Source organism: Anomalospiza imberbis, chromosome 4 (assembly GCF_031753505.1).
Source record: "Anomalospiza imberbis isolate Cuckoo-Finch-1a 21T00152 chromosome 4, ASM3175350v1, whole genome shotgun sequence".
Classification (NCBI taxonomy): Eukaryota; Metazoa; Chordata; class Aves; order Passeriformes; family Viduidae; genus Anomalospiza; species Anomalospiza imberbis.
This window is the reverse complement of record NC_089684.1, coordinates 24,703,516-24,724,402: the sequence shown is the minus strand read 5'-3', so window position 1 is coordinate 24,724,402 and position 20,887 is coordinate 24,703,516. Positions and strand designations below refer to the sequence as shown.

The 20,887-nt window shown below is 41.4% G+C and overlaps 1 protein-coding gene across 2 annotated transcripts in view; it reads right to left on the bottom strand.

Annotated features, from left to right (window-relative positions):
- Positions 1–20,887, bottom strand: part of UNC5C (unc-5 netrin receptor C) — a 244,442-nt gene that overhangs the window by 48,510 nt on the left and 175,045 nt on the right. For both annotated transcript variants that reach the window (XM_068187535.1, XM_068187536.1), the window contains exon 4: positions 7,796–7,899. In XM_068187535.1, the coding sequence (XP_068043636.1) occupies positions 7,796–7,899 (104 nt within the window). The remainder of the gene's footprint in view (positions 1–7,795; positions 7,900–20,887) is intronic.

Here is a 20,887-nt window from a genome sequence, read left to right as displayed (position 1 = left end):
TTATCACAGAAGTTAAAAGCAATGATCTCTTTTGATGCCATGTCATTCCCCAAGGTACAGCCCCCTTGCTGAAATAGGCTGTTAATCCAGTCAGTGCAGAAACTTATTCTGAATTTAATTCTGTAGCCTGAATAATAGTTACTGGCAGCTAAGGCACTGGACACTTGTGTGCTAGAGACCTGTACACCTGCAGGCAAGTGGACAGAGGAGCAGCAGGATATAAATGGGCACTTCAAAGTGCACAAAAGCCTGACTTCAAGGTCATACCAAATCACACCCTCATTTCTCCATTTTTCATCTCTCTTGAGATGTTCTAGAGTAGATTTTTGCTTTTGCCTAAATATTAAGGATGTTTACTGGCTAAAATCAGAACAATTCTTGAGCATGTACCTAGCTCTATATATTCAATTAAATCAGGCACATCCCTCCAGGTGTTATTGATAAATGTACTGAGGGTCATGCGTACATATAGAAAAAACATGGGATCAGTTTTTTCCTTATCATAACAGCAATCATTTAATTGGGAGAAATTATGCCATGAAGGATGGGGTAAGTGTACCCTCTGGGGGATGACAGCTATGGAAAATTACGATTAAAACAACGTACATGTGGTTTTTCTCATATACTAAACCTCTGGAACAAATCAGACACAAAATCCTTTTTCTTGTTAGTTTTCTACCCTAGAAGGTATTTTTGTTATACGTTTGCAAACTGACTAGCAAGAGAAGGCCACTAAGTTGAGACGTGAGAGTGGTGAATGAAAACCTGACCAATAGAATCTGCAGATGCGGAGAAGCTGGAGTACACCTGGAGGCAGCTACATTTTGGTCAGAACTCCTTAGCACTCTGGATGCAACTTGCAGTTCCATGAGGCAAACGGATCCTGCCAGCTGCACTGGAGCTGCACATCCAGGGCTGCTAATGGGCTGGCAAGCAAGCCTGCAGGAGACTGAGCTGTCCCTGCAGCCAGCTGGGGAAGGCACGATCCAAGGTGTCCGTAATTTAGAACAACACACCTTGTAGTGTCTTCTTTGTCATCCTGCTCCCTGGTGACAGACAGATGTGCTGTCTCTAATCCTTCACTGATTGGTATCGGGAGATACATTAACATAATTGGCACATTTGTTCTAATTAACAGAAGAAACCTGCCACATGCCACCCAACATGAAAAGCAAGACCATCAGCAAGAGCAGAAAACTGCAATAACACCTCAGCTCTACCTGGGAGCTGCAGCCAGACCTGTGCTGCCACAGGGTGTTTACAGCAACAGCACACACAGAGACTAAGCCAGGCCAGGCTTCTGTGCAGACTAAATGAACACAGGGAACATAAATCACACAAGCGATTACACACGCAGGAAAACCTATTACAAAGCTAATTGCTGATACAAATTTAGCCATACCAAGTTACCAGCATTCCTAGGCACTTAAATCTCTTGGCACACTTGCATATGCATGACTGTTTTAGAAACTGGTAGAGCAGAAACACATCTGCTCTGAAACAAACTCAGGGATGGAAAAGGAATATGATCTTATCTAGATGCTGCCCTCTCGATCATAAGAGTTGTTCCCTACACATCTGGCAATCTCTAGAGCTAAGTCAGTAGGGTCTGAGTTCTGGATCCCAGTTGCTCATTGCCTTCTCTGCACCAACCTGCCCTAGAGTCATCTTCAGAGTGAGGAGCACCTGCTGAAAACAGCAAGTCTTCTACCCTCCAGACACAGGCAAAGCCCACCAGTACCATTTTCCACAAGAAACAAGATGCAAACATCTGGGAGCAACAAGAGACTTGCCTTGATGAAAGGCAATTTGTAATTTTGGAAGGCAAGAACATTGCACCCGTGCCTTCCCCATGCCTGGTTGACACAGCAGGATTGCTTTTCATCTGGTTCCCATCCACGCTGGATTGTGGCTGGTGTTCTCTGCAGCTGTGCCAACTGGTCCCAGTGGCACAGCTCACCTTGCAGCAGTCCCTGCTGAGCTGGCATCACCTCCAACAGCCACAGGGAAATCTCAGCTCCCTGGCTTCACCTGGATTTTAACACACATACACACACACATTCCAGTAATAAAGCATTTGTAAAACTAACTAACTAACTAACTACCGATTTGGACACAGTACAAGATGTCTAAGTGAGACTGAGAAAACTCTAGCAGTTTTCATATGAGCCAGCAACAATTTTAGGTACCGTGAGACTTGAGTGCCTCTTTGAAGAATGTTATTTGATTTTGGATCTGGTTTCATCTCAGCAACTGTCTGCTGAAGAGGATGCCGTCCTCTATATACTATTTACTGGAAAGATATTTCATACACATTTAATATTGAAAATAAAAGGAAAAAGAAGTGATCACCAAAGCAACTGAAATTACAGCTAAGAGAGTCTGCAAAACATACTGAGAATGAGACAGCAAATGTAAACCACCGTGGTGTTTTGTTCAGTCGTTCTTATTGTGCTTCTGCTGCCAATAAGGAGAATTGTTGTTCCTGCTGTGGAAACACTTCCTTAATTACACATATATCCAGCTTTCTGCTTGCAGGCTGTATGTGCAGATGCTGGATGTCTCCAGTCCCATTATGGCTTTGCTTTATGCACAACTGGGAAGTTAAGCCTCAGAATAAACTTACCAGTGGATCAGTAGCAGCAGATGTAGAACTTTTTTCCACAGTATCTCAAATTCAAATACAGATAATGGGATTATAAATGAAAACCACAGTATCTGCTATGTGGCCATCAGAAGATGCTGGGCCTCTTTTCCCACCTAAAAGAGCAGCTTGAACTGGAGGCCCATAGCTCACATGTTAACTGACACTTTTGGCACCATGTGGGCATATGGACAGATAGGTTGTGTTAGCAAAACCAGAATCCCAGAGCTGTCTTTGCCACAGAAAGCCAGCTGTAGAGAAAAGGATAAGCTAGCAGGGTCCATGTCAGCGCTCTTGTAGAAAACCTCCCATTGTAATATTTCATGGAGGAACTAGAAGTCTGACTGTTCTCTGATCTTCCTGGCCTGACCTGAATCATGTAGCAACTGGATTCACTTCAAAACATGCTCTGCCCTCACTTACATTGGCATCAGTGGAACTGGACTAGAAAGGAAAAGTACAGGGGTAGGTCCCATAGAAAAGTCAGGTCTCCAAAAGAGCAGTTCTGCTAGAAGACCTGTGCTCCATGGCACGGGTTTCTGCACTGTGGAAATAAACTGGTAGGAAATGTAAAAATAAGGCTATCTAATAATCTAGTAGTCAGCATATTTCCCAGGAAAGCAAAAATCCAAATCCAAACCAGTCCTTCAAGCAGGAAGTTGTAACCTATGTCTCACACTTTGCAAGAGTGACCCCCCACCAGTAGACTGGGGGGTAAAATGTATGTTAAGAGGGACAGAAATACAAGGGACCAGGTGTTTACAATTGCAGGGTGCTTTATCCTGTACTTTTGGAGGAGAGGCCTGCATGGCCAGACCTTACCCAATGGGCTCTCCAAAGCGAAGGATGAGCAGCCCTCATTCGTTTTGGGCTGTGCTCCTTCTTTACACAAACCTGTCCCTTCTCCCCACTCTTCCTCTCACTGACACCCAAAGGCAGTTCTGTTGTATGTCACAAGGCACTGCAAAGGACAGTGCCACTTTTCAGCAATTAGCATTTGTGGTCACAAACTCTTCTACTTGTCTCTCCTGGAGCTCACTTTCCTGCTGTGAATATAAAACACTGTCTCAGTGACACACACCTGCATGGAAATGCACACACATGAACTCTCAATTAAGGGATAACTGCTGCAAAACATAAGAGGCTCTCAGGAAATAACACAAACAGCAGTCATAGTAATAATCAATTAGATGGAGCTGCCTATTTGTAGAAAGAATTTGCCTTTGCTTCCACCAGTCTTTGCCTGGGCAAGACTAGCTGAATAAAGTTTGTGTCACAGTCATCTTGACTCTGCAGAACACCCTCTTCTGCCTCTTGACTCAGTGATCCTTTTCCCCTTGCTCTAGTTCCTAATTAAAGACATAAATGTGGATAAATATGACATACAGTTTTAAACCCAACTGGGTCACCAAACTGTACACTGCACCCTGTTCTGCAATTAAATTACTGTGTGAAACTCCTCAATTAAAATTAAAGAAGCAATTACCCCCCTGTTAAAGCCACTACAAATCATACATTTCAATGCAAAAGTTCATCTGGCAGCTTATGGTATATTAACCAATCTTACATCTCATTTGTGTTTTGATCTATAACCTACCCAAATGAGCTAATTTGATGTGACTCAGTGTCTCTAACTATATTTTATCATGTGCAATATGATGCCAGTGTCTTTCAAAGAACAAGTTAAACGAGCTAAGGGGTTAATTACTAACAACTCAGCCATTACTGTTGGAGCATCACAGAATGGGATTCTTCCTGCCTTCTCAGGTTAGGTTTAGAAAATTGCACACAGAGAGCAGAGTGGAACAGAAATGGATGTTTCTGTTCATGCTGGGGAGTTGCAACTGTCTGATTTTCACTGAGCGTGAGGCTGAAGGGTCAGACTGCTGATCTCACCACCTTACCCTACTTCTCCCCACTGGGGGAAAGCAGAAGGCAGAGAAGCATGGAGCTAGGGCAGGGTGCCGTTTGTTTTTATGTCCACTCATTTTTTCTCTTTTTGTCACAGCAGGAACATGTGAGCTTGCCCCTTCCCTCCTCAGCTACATGCGAAAACCTCAGTGTAACAGTACCTGTGCTGGTGCTTCTGCTGCTCCCCTGGGCTATGCATTGGAACAGCCCAAACATTTACCTGGGAGGTTCAGAACCTGTAGGTTTGTTCAGCTTGATATTGGCTATAAACCTGGGAGTGGGGAGGGATGCCATGGTGCAGCTGACACCCATGCTGTTTGGGGCTGGTGGGCAGGGGTGTATGAAGGCAGGGAAGCTGATACAGTTTTTCCAGAGACCATGGAAACCCTCAGTTCCTTACGTTGTCCCAAGTGAACAAGGAGATGTACTTTGATTTCACCTCAGGCCCTGAGGCTGGTGTATATTAATACATCTGTTTGGATTTGGATTTCGACTTTTTCTTTTTTTTTTCATAGTGCCCATGACCTGAACCTGCTTTAATGCTTGTCATGTACTAGTGGATCTGAGGGACTAGTAAGTGTTGCTTTAAAAGCTTTGCCTGCCCATCTCTCTCTTTGTCCTTCTTGCCCTCTGGAGAAGCTGCATGTTGCTGTGTGGTTCAGCTTTTCAGTACTCCTAAGATCTGCTCTAGCATTGATCCATAAGAGCTTGACACAGTTAATTGCAATTAAATATGCTGGAAATGATAAGCCTGAATTCCCCAGACACTGAAAAGAGGACAGAATTTATCCCTGAGCACGCTTGTTCTCACCACTTTGAAATACCAGGAAAAAAAGAAAAAAACCAAACACACCCAACAGAGAATGAAGGGGGAGAATGGAATCAAAGAGAAAAAGCAAGCGAAAGACATTGGGACTCTGGACTCCAGCACTGTACCACATTACACTGAAGGTGCATTTTGTACAGTCTCACAGTGTAAGCTTCTCTTCATCTGTTTTGTCGTTAAATACAGTGTCTCCTTCAGAAACCAGTAAGTAAGAAAAAAATCCTAAACAAAACACAGTTTCCAGAGTGTGAAGAAGCATTGTGTTTCAAGAGTGTGAGTGTGAATGCTTACCAAAGCATTTGGAAATGCTGCTCACAGCTGCAGCATATGCATTACCCTACTCTACTTGGAATCAAAGCAATGTTTCAACAAGATAGAAAGCAGCCTCAGTCTGCTGCCTGCCTTCTCCCAAGGCCTTCTTATAGTTACCTGTACCATCATATCAGAAACTTCTCCAAACAAATAAATGAAGTCTTAAACAAAGAACTCATTCATCTTTAAATTAAAATAATCATGTAATCCTTCAACCCACCAAGTTATCTTTCATCTCTCCTTTTTTTTTTTTTTCTTAAATTTATCTTACGAGCTTCAGCAAGTGGCTGTAATAAAATGTCACATTAAGGTATTCATATTCATTAGTGTTCAGGTCTTTGTTCTTTTAATAGTGTTGGAAAGAATCTACAAAGAGGCTGTATTAGGCGGCTGTCCAATCTGGGTGTTTGATCTCTTTCTGACTTCAAAAATCAGAAGAGGAAAAAAACCCACATTGAGAATGGTTCTTTTGAATGTCAGATAGGGAGTATAAGATTTCTGAGCCTGCCAAGTGTTAATTGGTGTCTGCCCTGACCATGGTACAAATCAGATTCAGAGTCACTCAATGCACCATCATGAAGAGCTATTGACAGAGTGAGCAGGATACTGGAAGGCAGGAAAAAGCACAACTGTTATGGCAGCACCTCAGAGAGGATTTTTTCAGAGATCACTTTCCACAAATCATGTTAAATTATGCACTTTGGGTCTCAGCCACACGACTGGGTATAACAGACCTTTCTAAGGGAACAATTGGCCTGGCTGCTGAAATTCCAGAGTTGCTTGTAACACTGCATAAAAACGAACCAACCCGCCAGCATTAATCTCTGTTTCTAGCAAAGGTAATAAAGTTCCTCAGTACTACCCTGCACTGCCTGAACAACACATCCCAGTGCAAAAACTCTTGTCATGGTACAACAAGAAGTTGATTTGATGCAAAGAAACATCAGAAAGGAAAATAAAAACCTGCTGCTAATTTCCTGACAAAATCCAACTGATTAATATTACAGTTGTCAGCAAGCTGGCTCGGCAGACCTAAACACTCTTTACAGTTTGGGAGATCTTAATGGGGAAAGAAAACAGCCTACAGATCAAGAAAGTGGGAAAAATCTTCAGTGCTAATTATTCTTTCTGATGTTTGTGGACACATTTCTGCAATTCTAATTAAATCTAAACTTGGGTTAGATGGGGAGGTAACACTTTAAGCTTCATCTCCTGAGAAATCAGCCATCAGCGCTGAGTGACAACCATTTTGCTACTTAGCCATGACAGTCTGACTTATCCTAATGCAAATTGGCAACAGTTTCTTCTGTGCGTGGTAGAGGAAAACCAAAGAGAATTCAGATAGGGGAATTACAGTCATTAGCAATCAATTTTTCTCATAACAGCCACAGTGGATTTAGGATTTCAGCGGCCTCCCTGTGACTCAGGATTTCAGAGGCCTTCCATGAGCTGTGAGTCTGAAGCTGGAGTTCCTCTGCACTTAGGGAAGCTGCCACTCACTGCTGTTGTCAGGCACAGATTCTGGCTCCTGCAGGGGGAGAACAGGCTACCCACTCTGGGTTTGCTTAAAAGCCAGTAGGAAAAACAGCTAAGGCCCTGAAGATGGCTTATTAGGCAAATACATCCTCTGCTTCTCGTGCTTCTTTACCTGGGAGCCTGTATTGTACCACATTCTCTCGTGCCAAGTTGACAGGGTGGTGCATGTACATGTGAGTGAAATATATTATGGCAAACCAAAAATTAAAACATCTTTAAAAGGTGTTCCTCAGAATAAGTGATTTTTTTTCTTTAAAAGCAAAACAAAAGCTAGCAGGATGGTATTAATATGTTCCCCCAGCTATGTGTCCTCTGGATGCCAGATATAGTTGTGATTTTTCAAAGGGAAGAAAAAACTGAAACCAAACCACCTGCAGCTCTGCCCAGCAAGGCACCACAACCCAAAGCCATTAATCAGGTCCCAATCAATCTTGCCTATGAGCAGCAGTCAGTCAGCTTTCCATCAGCACCCATTCATCATACCCTGCTGTAAGTCACTGCACAATAGCCACCCATCAGGTCTTGCTCAGGATGTCCCAGTGCCAGACACTGCTGCTGTTGCTCACCTCAGCTACTGGGATGCCTTCAGGGGGACGGCACTGGAGCAGGACCTCTTGCTCCAGGGACACTTCCTTCCCTAAGGGCTCCTGCTCGAAAGTTTTCCGGAGATCTGAGAAGGGAGAAGAAAATAAAATCATTAATATTATTATCAGCCAGTCATTTATATTATATTTGATTGCCATACTGGATAAATGCAAGAGACAATGAAAACAGCAATTCTGCTCCCTGTAAAATAAAGCATTAAAAAAGTCTGGGTCATGTTTTCACTTAATTCCAGTATTAAGCAAAAATTTCATAGTGAGTTTAAGACTTTTATTGTGGTACAGCGTGTGAACCCAGTGAGCAGCCACGGCTTCCTGTGGAAGGTTATGTCCAGACACAGAACTAAAAGTGAAACAAGTCCCTTCTTCAGATAATTTTTGCTTGGTAAACTATACCAGTGGAGTACTAAACAAAGCTATGGAAAATTAAATAAATCTGTAAAACTACAGCATATAAACGGAGTTGCCTTAAACTCATAGATGAAAGTGCTCATGCTGTGATTTAATGTACTTTTAGCTCATAAGCATAAACTTTACAGCTTTAGCTAATTTGTCTACACCTCATCATTATCCCTGTAGCAATAAGTTATTATCATTTTTAATAATAATGTAGTAATAATAATGATAATAATAAAAAGTCACTTCAAGGAGTTGAACCATGTTTGGATCCCTCCACAGCACCACAGAAATGTTGCAGACTGACAGAGCATCAAATGCACCTCCAAAGATCAGAGCAGTTCATTGTACTGGACAGTTGCAAAGTCTGGCTTTTTTGTATTCTTTCATAATGTCTTTGCACTGATGGTAAAATGGACTTGAGAAGTTCCCTCCTAATCACTATCCCCATGTTTCTGCCATGGATTGCCACCCTCTCCTCTGTGTCAGGGAGGACGTGGCTTTGGAGAACTGAGCATTCAGCACCAGTAACTACTGGGGATATTTCTCCCTCTTGCCAGTTCCTTCTTCAAATGGATGTGAAGCCCTACTCAAAGTCACATCAAAGAGCTGGCTTGACTTCAAAAACTTTAAAACTCAGTTATTTTTGTTTTACTTCTTGTTCTGAAGTCAAACCATTTCCGTACATCAGCTCAGGGTGAGGTTGCACAAATACTTGTGTCATATTGTCAACAAGACAGTCATATGGGAACAACTGAAAAGCCAGTTATTTCATATTTTGAAGCCATAACCTATGACTGGGCTGGAAAACAGACCACTGAATTGAACCAGTTTAAAAATAAACCATGCAAAGAGATTTTTTTTTTCCTAATTACCTCCAAGACCTGATTAAGAGCTGATCCACAAGGAACTGCATCAGTACTACCAAAAGGCAAAACCTGGGGCTGGCAAATGCAGAGATGGAAAAGGAGATGGGGTGGCTGCCACCAAAATCAGCTCCTCCGATACCCTGAAACTTTGAATAGCATGACACCTCTATCTCTTACCCTATATTGGGAAAACATGACTATTCAACTACCTGGAATTCAGTATCAGTTCAATGGTACCATGAAAAAGCTCTGTCATAGCTGGAGATGCTAATTTTAACTTGATATAGTGGCAAACTTCTGACATCCAAGCATTTCCCCAGTGAAACTGAGTCCTTCCTCTGCACCACAGGCATGAGAGAAGCAGCTCCACACTCCACTGCTTTCCCACCAGCAGCATTCTTGCTCCCTCTGGCACACAGGGCAGGCATACTGAGAGCCCCTCTGATGGGACAAGATTTATGGCCACAGTTTAGGGCACCAAAAGATAAGCTTTGGTACATCCTACTACAGCAACATAAGAAATTGCTATCTCCAGCTCTGCTTGGTTGGGATTACCTTCTGTCAAAAGTAAGCACATGCCAATGTCACAGCTACCTTACTACAAACCCCACCATTCCAACCTCAGCTGTTGCTGAAGGGGGCTTTACCCTACAACACTGGATAACTTAGGGCAAAGAGGAGGAGCAAAAATCTGGATGTGAACGTTTCTTAGGATGACATGCCAAGTGTCGCCCGGCTGTGCCTGTCAGCATGCCTGTCATACTGAAGTTATTCCAAGCCAGTAAGGCTCATTCATGGGACAGCAACCACAGCAAGTCTCTGATGTCCCTACAGAGTTCCCAATGCATTGCCACCACCAGCAGCTTCATCCCACCCTCTCTGACAGGCCACCCAGTGGACATTTGGGTTCTATGGATTCATTTTAGTAAATCTTAAATCCTCCAGGTACCCAAGGGTGGGAGTCATTCCAAGGACAAAATGCTGAGTTTTGGCTTGCTGCAGTTCTGCACATTACATATGGAAATGAGCAGCTCTTTTCTACTCTTTCAGGTAGGTTTCTTGGGAAGCTACATTCTTCTTTGGGCCCAGGCTCCTCACCAACCTGTGGGCTTGATAGGTATCCTGGGCACACATAATGTCAGGATAATGCAGTTTGCTTCAAATTAGCAAACAGCTGGGGCTATATTGCTAGCAGTACCCATAAGATCACATTATTTCTAGTTCCACAGATATCTTCAGAAGAAAAGTTTTACCTCTACATCAGGTATACCTTAGTGCATTTAGCAGGTACACACATGTGCACAATGCAATTATTGTGTTCTAATATCAAGGTTGAAGGAAAATGAGAGAGTTACTGTAATAGTAACAGAAGCATATAACCACAGTATTAAATAGCATATTAATAATAGCTTTCAGGTGCTCAGGCTGAAGACAGTAGAGAGAGATTAGATGATAATCTGAATATGTTTCTTGACATGTTGATTTACTGTCCTACCTACCTTCCTGAAATATTTAACAGAGCTCTAGTTCTACATTGCCTCACATGCACAATAATCACCTCTCCCATAAAACACTTGCCTTTAGAAAAATCCCTAAGTTTTAGTGCATGCAAAAGTAAATAGCGTTAATCTAGAAATGTGTAATAACAGTTAAAAAGTCCCCCTTCAATATCTTTGTCACCAACAGCTGGAATTGCTGGGTATGAACAGTCCCTTTTCCCTGGGAGCAGTTGCAGAAGTGCTGCTGCAGGTGAGATGAACTCTCTGGGACCCCTGCTCCCCTGGCTGCCTCACCCACATGGCCTTGCTGTGGGAGGATGCTCTAATGGCACTGTTGGGTTCAAGCATTTCAATGATCCACAAACTAAAAATACACCAAGTAGGGCCTTTGACATAATAGGCAGTAATGTTCTCAAAGGAGCCATTAGATACTATTGAGTAGATTATACTAACTTGGCAGGGGTGAAGGTACATAAGTGTGTATTTACAAGACTGGGAGCTCTTATATCCTGTTGACTCCCTCCTACGTGTTCACAGCTTTATCCCACCACCTCCCACAGCAGTCATGTCACCTACAAATGGCTCCAGATGGCAACAGTGCAGGACACTTATGGTTAGTTGACCTAACCAAGCATAAGGTTGGCTGGTTGTGACATACACAAGATGGGTTTTTAACTGATGATGAAGCAAAGGGCCTGGACAAACATCTTCCTCATCTGCTGTAACTGTCATGAAACACCCTGCTTGGACAGCACTGGGTTTTGAAATGGCTGCTTTTTCTCTATGGTCCTTACTCTGATTTCTGTGGATAACAGTGACATCCTTCTAATTCTCCAATCTTCAGCTTCCTTTGCCATTTAACAATTATAGCCACTGTCAGCTAGGAGTGGGTGAACTTGCTAATCTACTGAGGGCCTTTGGATCTTTCCCAAGCAGAGTATTTTCAATAACACTTTTCAATTTCTCAAAGTGTCATATAAGTTACAATTGCTTGTGAGTGAGGACAGAAGGGATTCACTTTCCCAGAGAATGGTAAGAGACTAATAAAATACATCCCAAAGAAGCTTTAATAATCTTCAAAAAATATATCTGGGAAAGCAAATCAATAAAACATTTGATCCATTCTGGATCAGGACCTCTCTGTCTGTGAAGAGGCAGTGTGCATTATTAAAGTCTCTGGTGGGCAGCAGCCCTGTTACTGAGATGCTGAGAGAGCACCTTCCCTACCCTTACCTTCCACAGGGGGGACAAGAGAGAAAGGCAGCTATACTTTCTTTCCATTATTAGTTTGGTAATGTAGAATAACCCTATATTGCTGGTGTTAGCAATACCCTTCCTCCCCTTCTCCAGGTAATATTCCCCACAGGGGAATGAGCTGGGGTGGACAGTGGTGCTGAAGGGCCCATCCTGTCTTTCACCAGCTCTCTGACTAGAGGGATGTCACAGCCAGATCAGATAGGGATGTCTCTGCCGGGATCAGGTAACAGCCTGCACCCCCACCAGGTGCTTTACCCCACCTCTAGATTTCTTTCAAGGCTGTCTTCACAAAAGAAACCAAAGGCAGCAATTAGAATTCTGGTCTGGCACCTTGAGCCAGATTTTCCTTACTAAAGCACAGTCTTCGTAAATTCAGAGGGGGCTCTTGTGGCATATATCGCAGCACGTTTACAACATACTTATGTTGAGACTTCCCTCCAAGACTCCTGAAATACTCTGCACAACCCTCTCTGGTAAGGACATATGGCTGCATAAGTGCTGCATGGAAATAAGAGAATTTTTATAAGCATAAAACTGAAATAAAGTAATGGGAATTCAGACTCTCAGTGTACACCATGTTGTTTACTTCTGAATTGCTCTGCTTTTTGGACAAAGGGACATTAGGTCTAATTTTTGCTGCACTGCTAAATTACTTCATTATATGTTTAACACATTTTTATCTTACAAAACACTCAGAAGTTGCATTTTTGCCTGGAAAGGTAATAGATTATACAGAAAGTCATTTCCCCCTTCCTTTTCTATCTGTTAACTTCTAAGAAAGAGCGAAGAACAACCCTATTATTTTTTTTTAATCAAATATATTTTATCTCTTTGTTGTTCTGGGTTTTTACTGTGATGTGTGGGTGGGTAAAACTATAAGGATATCTTTTATCATTTCTGAGAAATGTGATAAGAGGCAGACCAGGCGCTTCAATGTGGTGCTAATGCAAGGGTGACTAATGAATGAGCATGAAAAACGGACACTTGTCAGCCAGGAATTAGATGCAAACCAGACAAACAGAACAAGGCAGCATTACTGTCAGGGAAAGATGGATTTCTGCCCTTGGTAGACCTTTTAGACTCTCTTCTCCTTCTAGTAACTCCAATGTCAACTTTTCTCCTGTAACAAACAATCTAAAATATGAGCAAGATTTAAGAGCAAAAAAAGAAAAAAAAAATCACTTTTATTCTATATTAAATATAGCCATTGAGAGAAATATGGTCAGTGTGTGCTTTCAGAGAAACAAGGGTTTAAGAATGTGAAAAGACCTCCAAAAAAAGTATGCATTTCCATACAGACGACAGCTTGCTTTATATAGGGTAAGCATATATAGACATCCATATAAAACCAAGCACATCAAAAGCAAAAAATGAAATAAAAACACTACAGAAAAAGTGAATATGGCTTGGTAAAATTTTAGCTGTTATTAGCATACCAATATGTGATATGTAACCAAGATTTCACGTCTACCTTCTTCCCCTGACAATGTTTTCAAGAGGTGAGGTTTCAATTCTATTTTAATTTTACCTGGCCTAATAAGAACACCCAACCTGAAAAATAATTGAGGGAAAATATTGGTAAAATGCCACTGATGTTCTATAAAGTGAAAGAGAATCCATATGCTTGTGAAAACACATCTCAGTTCATTTATTCCCAAACTTGGATGACTGATTCTTAGCTCCACAAACATGACTAATATTGTAAAACTGATCTCTTCCTCTTCCATCACTTTCCACAGTGTGGACAGAGTTGAGAGACACCTTTATGCTGCAAAAAAGAGCTAATAAATACTGAATTGCAAATCTAAATGTAAGAAACCCTACCCTGTCAGGCATAGTTTGGCCCTGCTTTAATGTTCACAGCTGAGTCTGTGACCTTTGCAAGGAGATCAATCACACTGGTGGGTAGGAAACGGAAAGGTTAGGTACAAAAACCTCTTCTTTTCCCATTTTGTTGTTGTGGGGTTCCAGCTCTGTTATTAATTAGATCAAACCAGATTTCCAGTGAGACAATCATAGGAATGTCATCAGTCTGTAACCCAGGGGATCCCTCTGCAGCCTCTATCAATGGCTTTTCCAAGTGTGGTGTCTTGCCCTGCAGAGTCCCCTGCTGTATCAACTGCACGCTGGGCATTGATCAAAGCCTCCTGCCCTCCTCCAGAGCACTGCTGCTTATGGAATGCGATTGCAGCTGGACAGGGCTGTGCTCTCAGCTGGCCCACACTTCAGCAGCTGCAGCTGAAGACTGAGGAAATAAGTCAACACCTCAAAACACTCTCTTAATCCTCAATACATAACTCTGTGCTACTCTTTCCTTTTCTGGAGGGGCTCTTTCATTTCTGGCCAGTCCTAAAGACAAATGTTGCAGCACCACGAGGCTGACACAGCCACCTTCCCAGTCTGGAGACAAACATCAGAGATGGTGGAACTTCCACCTTTCCAAAGATGCCTGGCAGCTCATGGCTTGGGCTGAGCTTGTCTGTAGCCCTCTGGTGGCCCACATAGCCAGGAAGCAGCATGAGCTTCCATGGCCGAACAGCTGAGGGGGACTGCAGCAGCTTCTTGGAAGTGCAGACCTTGTTATGGGGATGCAGGCTGCTCTATCTCTGACCTGAGATACAGAATGAGAAGAGGAACACCCTTTGCTTGCCAGGCTACCATCTGCAAGATACTCTGCATGAGCCCAGGATCTTCTTTCCTCTTTTATTTCCTTTGTATTTTCAGCCTGAACAAATGGGAGGTGCAGACTGGCCAGCCCTCCTTCTGTCAATGGCATCTTCAGCCAGCTGGGGATAACACTATACCCTGATGACTCTAGAGACTCACTGCTCACAAATCTGCAAGAAAACCATTTCCTTCTCCTCTTCTCTTGGTAGAGAGGAGGGGAAATAAATTCAAGCTAATTCAGCCAGGTGCTCGTAAGGCTAAACAGTCTTTTGCAACACAGCTTCCTTGTGAGCTGTGCTTATAACGAAGAATGACCCACTCAACACATTCGGTATTGAAACAACTGTAAAAAATACAAGTAAACAAGTTCTTTGTCAAGAATTCACTGAGCAGATGGGCTCCCAGGTGTACACTGATCACACTGCTCTCGTCCTCTTCTATTTTTACTTGATAGCTCAATATTTTGTTGTAAGCTTAACCTGAAAACCAACTTATAAACTTAATTCTATTCATTATTTTATTTGATGATTGAACTCCTAAGTTCTTGTTTTTCAAGTAAATCTAGATATCATGTTCAAATGACCTAACCGCAACAGGTGACTTTTTACATGACAGATGTGCTAAAGGTACTAAAGACAGACATTAGAAACATCAGGTGTACATTACAATTCACATGTAGAATTGAATTTACAAGACACTGAAACACTAAAACTGAAAATTCTTTATCTAAGTGGTGTTTTGTTATTGCTTTTCTGATACACTAACCTAACTCACACAGTTGTCTGATCACTACTAAAATACAAGGAAAATTTATTAACTTCCTGGCTGGATCTATCAGCACTAAGGCCCTAATCAGACTGTACTGAAAGATGATAATTTATTAGGCATGACAGTGTAGGTAGGATATTCTCAAAGTTCCTACAGAGGGATTAAATGAATGTTAATTCAGTAAAGGAGTTTCCTTTTGTTTTTTTAAGCAATGCAAACATCTGGTCCACCCTAATTTATAGAGTCTTGGCTCTTCCACACAGTGCAATGTAATTTGTATTTATTACTGTTACAACTGCATTCTTAAATTTGAGAGTGGTCACACCTGTTAACTTGGGAAGTGGTGCAGGAGCACGCTTTTCAGGGTCACAAGCAGAGAGGTAGGTAGGACTGAATATGTTAAATGCACAGCTAACCCCTCTGCTGCTCTTTCTGTAAGCTGCTGCTCTGCAGTAATCTCAGTTTAAGACCACAATGCCTCAGTCATCCCTTTATTGACTCCAAGCAGCAGATATTGATTAGTAGCAACTTAAATGGCACACAAGGAAGGAAGGAATTAAGGTCCTATCTCTGTTAACTCGCATACACACTTGCCAAAGTACACAAACCACATTTTTATGGTATTTTTTAACACTGGATAACCTGGATGTACCTTCCCATTAACATTTTCAGTTGTTGACCTTCCTAGCTCCCTTCTGCTTATCTCAACATCCACCCAACTTTGTTCCTATTGCAGAGGGCTCTAATGCTTTAGTGGCTGCAGAACGTGTCCTCATAGCTCTGCTTGGATCAGGCATAAGAAAAGAGGCACTGAAGCCATGGAGCATGGGCCCCAGCACTACAAGGTGAGATAACCAAATATCAGTAAAAAATATGTGATTGTTTTTCACATCTGCTTCTTTGCATGACTACAAACCATTTGTAAGTGGAGATAAACCATCAGATGAACCAATCTAATTTTCTGTACCGCATTTATCTTATCAGTATACAGTATCTAACATGCATATATTATCTGCCTTTGAAAAAAAATGACTGGGAGAATAAAGGCTTTCAGATAAGTACGTGGGAAACTAGTACAAAATTATAAAGAAAGATTAACAAGCACAGTTCCTTACTACATCAGGGCTTTTAAAAATCTTTGTCCTTGTATTTTTTTTAAATTCTGATTTTAAGATACTGAATACAGGAAAAGAATAAACTATTCACATCCATTACACAAAAAAAAATCAAGTAATAGAAATTACAGAAAAACTTTCTATTTTCTCATAGATGTTCAACTAATCTAAAATCTGGGAGCAGATTTAGGGCTTGAATTTTTACTATATTTTCTCACGGAGAACATGGGTTAACATCATGAAGTCAGTGAACACCAAAGTGGTGCGAATGAAAAGTGAGCTTGCTCTATGCACAGGGGCTCAAAGCAATTTGTCTTAGCCACCCCTTTATTATCTGATCTAAAAATTAGGTCAAATCCTGAAGCTATTGTTTAGTCTTTATCAGATGCATGTTCCAGTGGGTTTAACTCTACTTTTGGTTACACAGGCTCAGATCTCATTCATTGTTCTAAAAGGAATTTTGCCCCGTTAGGTTTTACCTGCTCAATGGCATCAGCTTTGTTACAGAAAATTCACATTAAAATTTAAATTCGGTTGCATTGTTCACAGCCAAATGTAAAGCTGCCCAAAATCCCTCCTTTGTCCCTCCCTACCACAACAGGAAATTTTTTTAATTGAGCAGGAAAACTGTATCAAAACATATTAGTGACTCCTAAGGCTTCTCATAGGATTTGCCTAGAATAAATCAGAAATGTGCGAATAAATAGGAAATGTGTTTTAGCGCTTTCCTAGGCAAATATCTCAGAAAATTTATTGCATCTTTCCAGCTCCACCAAGATACATACATTAGGTGTCACTGCTTTGTTGGTTTCTGATATATCTAAAATGGCAAAGTGAAAATTAATCCCAACAAATCTGCTGGTTTAAGAGGATGAAATGCCCAGCTCTGCTCTCACGGGGAGACCAATGCCCCAAGACAATGAATTGCATGACATAGGAAAGACATGCCTTTGCAGAAAGAGCCTGCACAGAAGGGAGTAATTTCCCAGCATACGCATGATCCAGGAGCGCAACAGTGATTCACTGTTAAATGCCCTGAACACTTAAGGAAGCTGGAATGTTGTCTTTAAACTCAGGTTCTTTTCCTGTATTGCCAGCATGGGCAACCTTTAAAAACCACCGGCATCTTTAGTCCATATTTATAGATAATTCCTTTCCTGAATAACTGAAGCTCTTGGTCAAAGCAATGTTGCAATTGATTTTCACAGAGAACTTTCATTGACCAGGTTGTTATGTACTTTCTGACACATGCCTGACCCTGTATTAAACAAACACAAGCTGCTTTTCCAGGATGCACATTTTTCACACTTTCAAATTGCTTTTCAGTTAATTCCATTACACGCTCAGTGAACAGTGATGCTGGGTGCTATTTTTCTGTTTGTTTGTTTTAATGGAGTGCACATCCAGCCCTTGAGAGGACAAAATAATTCCAGAATCAGATGTAAGGGCATAAGGGAGAAAAAAGAGAAAGTGGAAAAGGAGAAAAGGAGAAGTAAATGAACAGGGAGAGGGAGAAAGAAGAAGAGAGAGAGAAGAGGGAGATGGGGGGAGGGGCAGAGAGAGAAAGAGGAGAGAAGCTTTTCCTAATGTGCTAGATATGGCTAGTTGTGCTACGATTGTACCTGTCAGGATAAAATCACCAGATTTGGTTATTAAGATCAATAATCACACTTAAGCAGTTTACATGCTCCATTGGCCCCTCATGTTATCCAAAGGTGTCTGTGCTCACTCTTGTGTCAATTATAAGGGAAGACTGCACTGGTGACAAATAAGCAGCTATAGCTACAGACTGTTGTGGAGAGATGGACTCTTCTCTCCCTCTTAACATTTGGACATCCTTGATATCCTGGATTAATGAATACTGCATGGAACCTACATTTTATCCCAGCCTCATAGCACACTGTGTAACCATCAGAATACTTAACCAGCTGTGTTGAAAGTTTGTTATGACACAACTATTATATAGACAGTACAGATTCAGTCCTAAGAAGTCAAAGTTGTGAATACAGATGAGTGTTGGTGTAACTGAGTTTCAAACAGTGGTCTTGCAGACCAAATGACATCAGAAAGTAAGGCAAATTCACCACATCATCTTCCTGAGTTCCTAAAAAGTAGGTGGGAGTTACCTGACAAATTTATAGAAATCTGTGCATGGAAAATTTTCCAGAGAATGTGCTTTTGTTGCTGGTTTCAAATCCACAGATTGGAGGACTCATACTTCAACCCTTAATCCCTAAGACTCTAAGTGACTTGCCTGTGTCACAGCTGTCCAAAAGCCCCAAATTCAGGGACAGGAGGTTAAAAAAACTTCAATAAAATACAAAGCCACGTTTGAGTTACAGGCATCTAAAATTCCCTGGTGTTTATTTAATTAGACTTTTCTGGGGGGGAAAAAAAGGCACTGAGGCTCTGGAAAAATCACTGAACTGATTGTTCCCCTCTTTCCAAAATATAGTAAGAAAAATAAGCAAACTCTGTATTAAAAGCACCTTCAATATAAATGTGGACATCTGGGAAAAAAATGTCAGTTGATATAAAATAACTTGCATTGACACAATGATTATGTGTTATATAGGAATTAGGTGCACAGGTATGCCAGGACACAAAAGTTACTTAAATAATCAAGTAAAATACACTTAAGTATATATAAAATACTTCCAAACGGTGTTAATTTAATGGTCACCTGTCAAGGTCTACCTGGCAGGACATGAGAATCTACTGAATGAGTTAACTGCAGAGTCATAATCTAAAAAACCTGTTCAAACATTGCTAAGCCTCTCTGAAGTGCTGACTGCTTGGAAGAAAAAAAGAATTGAAATCACTCTCTTTTGTTTCACTAGAAAAAAGGAAAATCCTGAAAGTTTTGAAAAGCTTCCTGCCATGGGAAAGCAATATGCACACATGTAATGGCATTTCTGCTTTTGCAGGAAGACTGTCTTGTACAATAATTTTAATTCCCCTTAGCCCTGGGGAAATTCTTCTCTGAGGGCAGGCCTATACTTAAAAGTACAGGTCCCTATTTCTTATTTTACTTGGACTAAAAGCATTCAAAAATGGGTATTTAAATAGCACCTCTGAGATTTGTATCTGGATGTTTATACTGAAGGTACGTCCTCTTTGGGAATTCTACCAAGTACTAGTTTCTCAAGAACAGAAGGAGAATCAAGCCCTTAATGGAGTGTTATAATGACAGAGTCCTTCCTCTAATGTCTCTGTGAAAAGGTTTATTTGGCTGGAAGAATTTTCTTATCCTATTATAAATTGTTAGGCACAGTGCAGGGAATATAAGTATGCTGCAAATCCAATTCCAATGACCTTTTCTCACAAAATGTGTTTTTTCTGAGTGAAAGCAGTGGAAGAAAGGCAATTCTAGATGATATATTTTGTTCCTATTATACAGAACAGTATTTCATCATGTGAAAGAGAAATGGGAGTCCCCAGTGTGACTACTCTATTACAAAGAAAAGCACCTCTTTGAAAATTAATGAACATTAAATATTTGTACAGTCAAATGAAGATCTGTTTTCAGGGAACTGCTTGCCCTGTGTTCTTGGGGTCTAATCTGGGAACTGTTCCAAATAAATACTGAGGCTAGTAGCCATGAATAACAATGATAAAACACTAGGGTTCAGATGACCACTTTCAAACTCATATTACCAATCTGATCACATGATATGCTAAACATACACTTTTTTCTTTGCTAAGGAACAGCAGCTCTATTATCTGACTGCAGTGATACATACTTTCAGCTTTAGAGAAAAGAGCTTGGGTGTTCTGGTGGGCACCAAGCTGCCATTAAGTGAGAAATGTAGCAAAAGTTAGCAAATGCGGCTAATGATATCCCGGGCTGTGTTAGAGAAAAAGTATTGATAACAGGTGAGGGAGCTGATCCTGTCCTTTAATTCAGCCCTTGTGAGGTCACATCTGGAGTGCAAGAGACACATGAACATACTGAAGGTAGTCTGGCAAAGGATCACAAAGATGACAGCAGCATCTTTCCTACAAGAAAAAGCCAAGAGAGGCTGTTCATGCTGGAGAGGAGAAGTCTCAGAAGGATCCCATCCACTAGATGGGAGAGTGCAACAAAGACAGCCAGGCTCTTTTCAGTGGAGCCAGGCTCTTTTCCAGTGATGGGACCAGAGGCAATGGAAAGAAGATGAAACAAAAGTTCACTCTGAACATCAGGCAACATTTTCTCTTTGTAAGGGTGACAGAGCAGTGGCATAGGTTTTCTAGAGAGGTGGTGGGGTCTCCTTTGTGGGAGCTATTTAAAAGGCATTTGGAGATGGTCATGGATCACTGGCTCTATGTGTCCCTGGCTTAAGCCAATGGTTGGATCAGGTGACCTCCAAAGTGCCTCCCAGACTCAACCATTCTGTGGTTCTGTGAAAAGAACAGCTATCATCTCTTTGCATAGCTTGCTTTGTTAAGGTTCCTACTCATTAGCTTCAGGCACTTTTATGGGGACATAAAACTGCTGTACTC